Genomic DNA, 8,802 nt, shown 5'->3' with positions numbered 1-8,802 from the left:
TTTAAAGCTGTCTTCACCACGTTTTGCATAGATGTGTTGTTGACACATTTTAGTAAAGTTAACACACAAACATCCACCCTTCCCTTGGGGTACACTTCATTCTCTCTGTTGCATAGATATTAGATAATCAGCAGGGGCAAAGGAGACATCTTGCCTTGCAGCATTGCCCCGTCGCCAGTATGTATTTGTAAATTTTAGCCATAAAAAACAAAAACATAGATTCTCTGCAAGCATACATGAGTGTCAATCATCACTAAATACAGACTGCTAATTTTCAAGAGGAATAATTTTTGTTCATAAGCAGCTGTTTCCACAACGCTTAGAGTATTACCTGACTCTTCTAAATAAATACTCTACAGCAGTATTGAATGATGAAAGGCAAGTATGCTTATGTCAACACCAGATATATATTAACAAACCAAAAAACATACAAGACTGATTGTTGTTTCAGAGTGTTATTGTGTTGAGCAGCGCACAGAATTGACCTTCATGTCCTTCGTTGCTCCACTCAGCTTCACCTGGTCATATAAATCAATATAGATTTAGTCCAATATAATTTGTTAATCCATTTACATCTATGGGCTCATGTAGCTGTCGTCAGCCTGGTGCTCCCACTCCTCTCAGGTGCACGTTTCCTGATAAGCCCTAATAATGCTTTCATAAGCTGGAGGTGGGGTCTGTGTAGCATGGAAACCTCTCAGGCCATTGTTCCCCCAAAATGACTCAGGTCTGGGTGGGGTGGCAGCTGACTGGGCTGCTGTTTGGGCTGATCCAGCTGACGTGGTCAGAGTCGGCGTACGAGGCAACGTGGTCTGGCTCCCCTCCTCTGCTTCCCTCGCGATTTGGCTACACTGAAGTAGAGGGTGGAAGGTTGAGGCCCTGAAGCTGGATTTGTGCCCCAGCGGGTCGAGGTGATCTGGGGAGGAAGTCTGGCGGTGGAAGCTGAAAGCAGCGCTGACCAAACTGTTGTTGCTGCGCCGGTCATAGCTGCTGTTGCGGTTGAAACCTGGGCGGTTGCGGGAAGACGCGCGCGAGTGGCGGGGAGGGCGGCGGGTGATGCTGGCAGAGCCTGCTCTGCGTCTGGACATCCAGGTCAAGAGCACGTATACCAAGGCCCCCAAGACGAGGCCCACCGCCATGGACACACAGAAAGCTATGATCAGAGGGACTGTAAAAAGAAACACACATGAAAAGGGATATTTTATCTTCTGTGATAGATACCCTCTTTATTCTTGGTTTCTACTTAATTTGTTTTTTATCTTTTCTGCCTCATTAACGTATTTACTTTTCAGGTTCACCGTGAGGGAGAAGAGTTTAATAATAGCTATGCACATGCAACACATCTAAATGAACTTTATCTTAAACAACAGTCTTTTTTATTCTCCCCTGGGAATAGAAGGAATTTTAATTAGAATCGATGCCTTTACAGAGATTACAAAAACATCTGTTTGTCACAAATGGAGGATTGCCAACAGTGTCTTGCAAGATGGTGCCCCTTGACAAAATAATAATAGGCTTTCCTCTTTCATGTTTACTGGAGCAAGTACTTTGGAGACAACAAACTGATTGCATTTCATTCCTACAAAAAAAGGCACAGACTTTTCGGTCATTGCCTCTCTGCCTTGGAAGCAGTAGTGCCCACATAAGCGTGCTTTGGGAGAAGAGAGAGAATGCAGAGGCTAAGACAAATCCTTTGGACCAATGCCAGGGAAAACAAATCAATTTCCTTTCAATATAGTTAAGCATTAAACAGACTGAACCCACTTTGCTACCAGCCCATATTTCCACAGCAGCTTTTTTCACCAACTTTTGGAAAAAGGAAAGGAGACGCTGGTCAAAAGTCATCTGGAAATGACATTTGGGAAAATGGAGGAAAAAACACTAAGAAAACATGTCAGGACCTTATAGACTTGGAGTCACAATAGGTTTCTTTCTATTTTGTTTAATGAGCTTCATAAAGAATCGGGCGCACATATTGTATCGATCTCAGAGGTGATTAAAGCTTGAATTCCTGAGAGAACAACAGTGCCAATCAGAGAAACCACATGAAAAAGACCAACTAAAAGAGAAGGGAAGTTAGAAAAAAAACTCACCAGCATCAAAAGACTGAAGTATTTCCAGAAAGAGATTTGTGTTGTTCTCGGCCATGACTTCGAGGAGAAGAAGAGAGACTTAGTTCAGTCTGTCTTTTACTCTCTCTTCTTCTCCCTTCTCCTCCTCTTCTGTCAATTCTTGTCCGTCTCTCTTTTCCTCTGATGGGTTTTCCTGTCCTTCTGCCTCCCCTCTTTCCTGTTCTCTCACTTTCCCACTCTGTCGTCCCTTGCTCACTTTCTCTGTCAGTGTGTCTGTCTCCCTCAGAGGGAGACTCAGCCCAGAGGCGCACAGGACTGGCGGCTAACTCTGGCAGTCGTCTTGTTTATGGAAGCGGAAAACTACACTGTCACATTTCCTGCTTTTCTGCTTGAAATTAGCAACAGGAGTGGCTTATCTATCCAGGACAGAGATCCTGGAGGTGGGGAGACGGAGTGTTGCTATAATCACTTCCTCTCCCATCATTTCCTTCAGGTTGATTAATGTAAAATGGCATCACCCTAGTGCCATAAGACTCAGCACTTTAGCTTTCACCATAGGAAAGTCCACCACACTTACCAATGTTTTTGTTCCTTTCAGAAGTGATAAAAATTTCAATCTCTCTCATGTTTCTCCCCTTTCACTACAGAGACCACAGTTTTGCCGTAAGCTGCACCAGCAGTTGCAGGCCTGAAATGGGTGCTGAAGGCAAAACCATAGCTGTAATTGATGGTGGCAATATTGTAAGTGCTTTTAATACTAAGTTGTAATGATTAAAAAAAATGCTATTCTAGTGTATTTTTAAACAGACTCTGTGGATATCTGCCTGTTCTTGTTTCCACCGTCTTTGTTAGTAAGCTCAGTCTTTCCACAGCGTCTGCCAGGTCAGCGGTGCCTGCATTGGACGTCTGGTCCTTTCCCACTTGGAGAGATCCAGTAAAAACACTGTAGTTTGATAAGATAGAAAAGCAGCACAGCTACTCTTTCAACATGCCAACAATTTCTTTTTTACTTTCACAAATCTGTTACTTGTGTTACTCATTTCTTGATCCCACAGTCAGCATTGTTTTAATCCTCTCCAAGCCAAATCTGCAAGCTCATCATTACAGTCAGAGGGAAGGATGCGAGTAGTCATATTGGTATGCATCTAATGTAGACCAGCTCCATTTGCCCCATCAGTTTTGGATTTTACTCTAGCGTTGATCATGAACCATCGTTCACCTTTCAATTCAACCTCAACATTAATAAAGTCCAGTGATGAAATTAATCTAAGTACTTTTACTCAAGTACTGTACTGAAGTGCAATTTTGAGGTACCTGTACTTGAGTACTTATATTTTATGGTACTTTCTACTTCTGCTCCTCAACATTCATGGGGTAAATATTTTACTTTTTATGCCTCTGCCCCAGCGATAGCAGTGGCCGAAGGCATTATATTTTTGGGTTGTCCATCCGTCCATCCCATTCTCGTGAACACAATATCTAAACAACACCTCAAGGGAATTTCTTCAAATTTGGCTCAGACGTCCACTTGGACTCAAAGATTAACTGGTTAGATTTTGGTGGTCAAAGGTTACAGTCACTGTGGTCTTGTTTGTCTTATTCTTATTAACATGGTATCTGAAGAAAACCTTGAGGGAATTTCTGACCTTGCAAAACATGTTTTTGGCCATAACTCAAGAATTCATATGCTGATGACAAAATTTCAGTCTTAGGTCAGAGATCAACTTCACTACGACACCATAATGTTCTGCAAAAGCACTTTTCTGGCCATTTTCAATGCTATATCTCTGTAACAAAATGGGAGACATTTGATCAGATACTGAACTGATGACTCTAATCTTGGGTGCCCACCTTGAAACTGCAGTGATTCTGTTGATGGTGGGATTCTTTGCTACTGGTGGGAAGATGTGTGTGAAGCATCCATGTTTTTAGAATATGTAGCTTTTGCAGCAACATCCATATTTCATTCCATTCATAAGCATTATCAACTATCATAGCCACATATGAGTCTGGACAGATGTGGATGTAACTCTGACTAGCTCGGTGAGGCATACAACCTCAAGGCGGTAACTCTAGTTTATCTACTACATTTATTTTGAATCATTAGTAAAAAGTTACGCAGTTTATATGTATATTTTATCAATAATCTCAATATTTTTAAAGGTTAAACCACCCAGCAGTATATAGAGCAGGGTAAAATGTTTAACCTTTACCAGCTAGCATTTATGTAATGAATACATGAATGCATCAATAATTATAATTCAATAATATCATATATATATTATGAAATGGGCCATCATTTATAAGGAGTACTTTTACTTTTGAAACTTGAAGTATATTTTGATGATCATACTTTTGGTACTTTTGCTTAAAGAACTGCTTCACCCACAAAATGACCATTTGTAAATCAAATAATCCCATTGTGTTACCTTGAATCTTTTTTTTAAGAAATTTTCATTTTTCTAGCATGCTTCCACAGAAAATGGCAACATATTGATTTATATATTGATTGGGGAGCGTATTTAACAACTAGATTAAAACATTTACAAACTCTCTCACAGTTTGTGCAGATTGAGTGAAAATGCATGTGTTTGGGAAGCACTGAGCGTGTGTCTGGATAAAAGAGACTTGGATTATACTGCAGGAGTTGTGTGAGAGTTAATAAACAGATGTTTTAATAGAGTTTTGCTGTTGTTAATTGCGGTTTCCTATCAATCAGTAAATCAATATGTTGCCGTTTTCAGTGGAGGCATTTGAGAAAAGTTTTCTTCACAAATTCAAGGTAACACTACATGATTAATTGATATACAAATGGTCCTTGTCCTTTAAGTAAGTATGAAATTCAGGACTTTTACTTGCAACAGAGTATTTTAACACTCTAGTATTACTACTTTTTCTTAAGTAAAAGATGTGAATACTTTGTCCGTCACTGATCAAGTCAAGCTGTTAAACCTTGTCAGTGGGGTGAAGAATTCTCAGATTTTCAGACAAAATCTATGTGAGTGTATTATAATAAAAAGTTGACCACCTTCAGTCTTATTACTACCAAGTAAAGAGAGAGAATAGCCTGGCCAAAGCCTGCACTTCCTTTAATTGTCGGCTGCATTGTAAAACCTGTCGAAAATAACCAGCAAACACCCTTAACACACTGCGAAATAGAATGTGTAGCCTTTGTGTTCTGTCGTAGAGTAATTGGAGTGTAATGGGCTCATAGGTGGAGGAGCTATTCTCTGAGCTAGTTCATGGCCTTATCAAAATGTCATAGGGCAGAGTGGTGGCAAATTACAGCGTGTAGTCCTTAAGATCTTAGCTTTCTGTAAGGATGTCAAACTTAAAGGCAGCAATGAAGGTTGTACTATATTAGTGCTTTGTTATTAAAATATACAGAACAGTTTCTAAATTTGTTGATATGATGAATCGGTATCGTATTAGTCTCCTCAACAGCAGCCTTATCAATTTGGCCATAACTCAAGAATTCATATGCTTATGACAAAATTTTACACAAGTCCAATAGAATAAAATTATGAAGTGATGACATTTTATATCTTAAGGTCAACTTCACTGTGACTTTTCTGGTCATTTTTAATGCTATATCTCAGTAACAAAAGGGAGATGTTTGGTTAGATACTTAATCTGTAACACTAATTTTGGGTGTCAGCCTTGAAACTGTGATGACCCGATAGATCTTCTGTGCTGCCGGGGGGAAGATGTGTGTGAAGCCTCTTGAAATATATAGCTTCTTTGCAGCAACATCCATATTTGAAGCATTGTAAACTGTCATTGCTTCATATGAGTCTGGACAGACTTTAATGTAAACTGTAACTACAGCTTGACTGGTTCACAGAGGCATACAATCACAAGGCGGTAATTCCAGTTTACAAATAAGATAACACCACTCTGGCCAGTAATATTTGGATTTCCAGAGGCTGAGCCAACCACCAGGGACTGACAAGTCCCCACTGTTTTCCCTTTATTCCCTCTTTGACCAGTAGATGGAGTGATACTCCAGGATAATTTCTAGTAGCAGCTCATCTCTTCATGTGTCCTGCATCAGAGAGCAGGTCCACCCCCAACCTGTCTATTAAACATGCTGACTTGCCTGTTTTAAATAGTCCGAATGAAAAAAAACATCCAGGTTAGCAGACAAACATGAATTCACAGAAATAGTGTAGGAGCTGAGGTAAGGTCTCATATTTTATCATGCAAACTGCTCTTTTTAATGTGTGTTACAGTGTGTTTGCTGGGCAATACATACAGACTACTATATTGCATACATGCACAGCATCATACGTTATACATATATATTACGTACATAGTGCAGCTCAATGAGGAATAGATGTAAGGCAGTGATTTGATGTATAGTTTTAGCGATATTTAGGAAAACTTGAAGCCTTTTTTTAAAAGATGTTGCAAATTAAATCCATATCTTTCTTAAGCCTTATAACCCTGGTATACATTTGGCTACAGACATCAGTAAAACTCATTTAACATCATTTGTAAGTCTAAAAGATTTGCTCCCAGTGTTTAAGGAAAAATCAATACTAGTTTAAATGGCTTGTATAAACAGCTTATTTGCAGTACATAAAATACAGTTACTAAACAGTATTTCCCTCTTTGGCATTGTTGTCTACCCGCATGTCAAAATCAACACAAACTTTCTAATGAGATTTTAGAAAACTGCTGACTATCCATGAAAGAGATTACCACACGGGCGGTCTTGGTCCCAGCTCTCTGCCTGTGCAATGATTAGATAAGAAACAGATTTTAATGGGGAAGGGTCTGACTACTATGGGAAGATTTCCTATTGACCATGTGCTTTGTCTGTGCTCTCTGTTCCCCTCTGCTGCAGCAGTATCTGCTCTCTCTTTTGCTGAATCTGTTTGGTCCTGAGGGGCGCTGGATGGTAGAGGTCACCCCGAGACGAGCTGCGTAAAAATGTAGGAATCAGCAGTCCACCTCTGCTGCAGAGGAGCCGGCCAATCCAACTAAATCCCACAATTTATCACACTGGCAAGTCAAACAACTGATCCTAACAGCATAACTATTTTATATATTTTCATATAGGATGAAGTGCTGATTTAGTTGTTACTGAGTGGGTTGAGGCTAAACCACTGAGGTAATTGATTTGCCCCTGTTTTTTTTGTGACAGTTGTGGATGTGTAGGCTTTGGATTTGGATGGATTATATATTTTAAGGCATGTATTTGGCATATTCTGGCTATATAATGTTGTCTTTTTCATCGCTGACACAGAAACTTGCATATAGAATTTATTTGTTGGTTAGCTTTGCCAATAACACCTCATAATATATAGTTGCCTGCTTTTGGGAATGAGAGTTTTTCATGTTTAACAGTTCCTAAATCTAAAAATCACCCCTCCCCCACATCATTTTGGCTAAGAGTGTGTTTCCCCCTAGTAAACATCATATTTACTCAGTCACTGTAGACAAACGCTACACAGCAGAGCTTCAAAAGGGAGCACAGACAATGAAAATATCAAGAAATCTGGACTCACAAATAGATTGTGGAGAGCTGTTCTGTTGTCATGTGGATTCACAACCATAAAATCACCCTCAGTCACCTGCTTCTCTTGACACCAGCTTATTAACATAAGGCCGTACTATAAATTAATCCTAAAGCAGACTGTACTACCCTGTCATCACAACAGATTGAATTGCACTACATCTGTGCATTAATTCAGTGTCATTCATTTACCAAAACTGAGGAGAGGATCTGTGATCAATAATAATTTATCTATATTTTTCATGCCCACTCCTCCATCTTTCACTTTGCTGAATTAAAGCTGTGTCCAGAGCGGTGTAGCTCCCCTTTCAGCTCCTCTAAGAGCTCTCCTGAGATGACGATGAAAGGACTTGTCTAATGGGATTACACATCACGATAAGTGCTCAGAGCCTAGTGGTTCATCACACCTCCCGCCTGCATTTCAAAGAGTGGCACTGAGCTGCTGTGCTGTAGCATATATCGGATATAGAGTTTTGGGGAGATGATTTATCGGCAGGGGTGTGTTTTGCTCGACTATTTACTTGTATCACTTATTTTCTTTGCAACTGCTGAATGTGCTTGTGTCCTCGTGTTTTATTTTAAAGGAAAAAATCCACTTGGATGAAATTTCCATTAGGTCTTTGGTGAAATTGCTGCCCAGGTTTTGATTTGTGAATTAGACCAAATCCCCCTTAAACCCGAGCAGCCGCAGGGAAGATGGAAATGATGATGTCATGAGATAAATCCTGGAGCGGCTCAATAAGCGGTGAGTAATGTAGCAGCCCATAGTAAACTACTATAAGAGCACACATGGTGATTTTTCTAAAAAAAACAAGGACATTTTCTGAGTAACATCTGGAAGCCCTACATCCTAATGACATTCTTTGTTAATGTTATACTTAAATAGTTTATCCTCTTCAGTTTATCACATTAATTATGTCATGATTGGGTTCATTGCCCCTAATTCATCTTTCTTTTACAGTTTTAATCATTAAACTAATAAAGATAAAATAACTGAAATGAAATGTTGCCAAAAAGTGAAAGAAAGGAACAAAGTGTACCTCAGGAGCCCACTTAAATTAATCCATCAAGATGTGCACTTCTATACATACTGTATGGCCACACTGATAGTAGTTAAATGACCATATATATATGTATATATTGTATACATCCACTAATCTACATGCACCGTTACACACAGATCTTCTCAATTGCCTCCTTGATTTGAAT

At 39.6% G+C, this 8,802-nt stretch overlaps 1 protein-coding gene across 1 annotated transcript; it reads right to left on the bottom strand.

Annotated features, from left to right (window-relative positions):
- Nucleotides 1–361: 361 nt before the first annotated feature.
- On the bottom strand, nucleotides 362–2,441 carry myct1a (myc target 1a). The gene is made up of 2 exons (XM_033648302.2): nucleotides 2,094–2,441; nucleotides 362–1,168 (listed from the first exon to the last, which is right to left on the bottom strand). Exons 1-2 carry the CDS (start codon nucleotides 2,146–2,148, stop codon nucleotides 621–623), a joined length of 603 nt encoding a protein of 200 aa, XP_033504193.1. The 5' UTR covers nucleotides 2,149–2,441; the 3' UTR covers nucleotides 362–620.
- Between the last annotated feature and the right edge of the window lie 6,361 nt (nucleotides 2,442–8,802).

Source organism: Epinephelus lanceolatus, chromosome 13 (genome assembly GCF_041903045.1).
Source record: "Epinephelus lanceolatus isolate andai-2023 chromosome 13, ASM4190304v1, whole genome shotgun sequence".
Classification (NCBI taxonomy): domain Eukaryota; kingdom Metazoa; phylum Chordata; class Actinopteri; order Perciformes; family Serranidae; genus Epinephelus; species Epinephelus lanceolatus.
The sequence above is the reverse complement of the archived record's forward strand: the minus strand, read 5'-3'. Positions and strand labels throughout refer to the sequence as shown.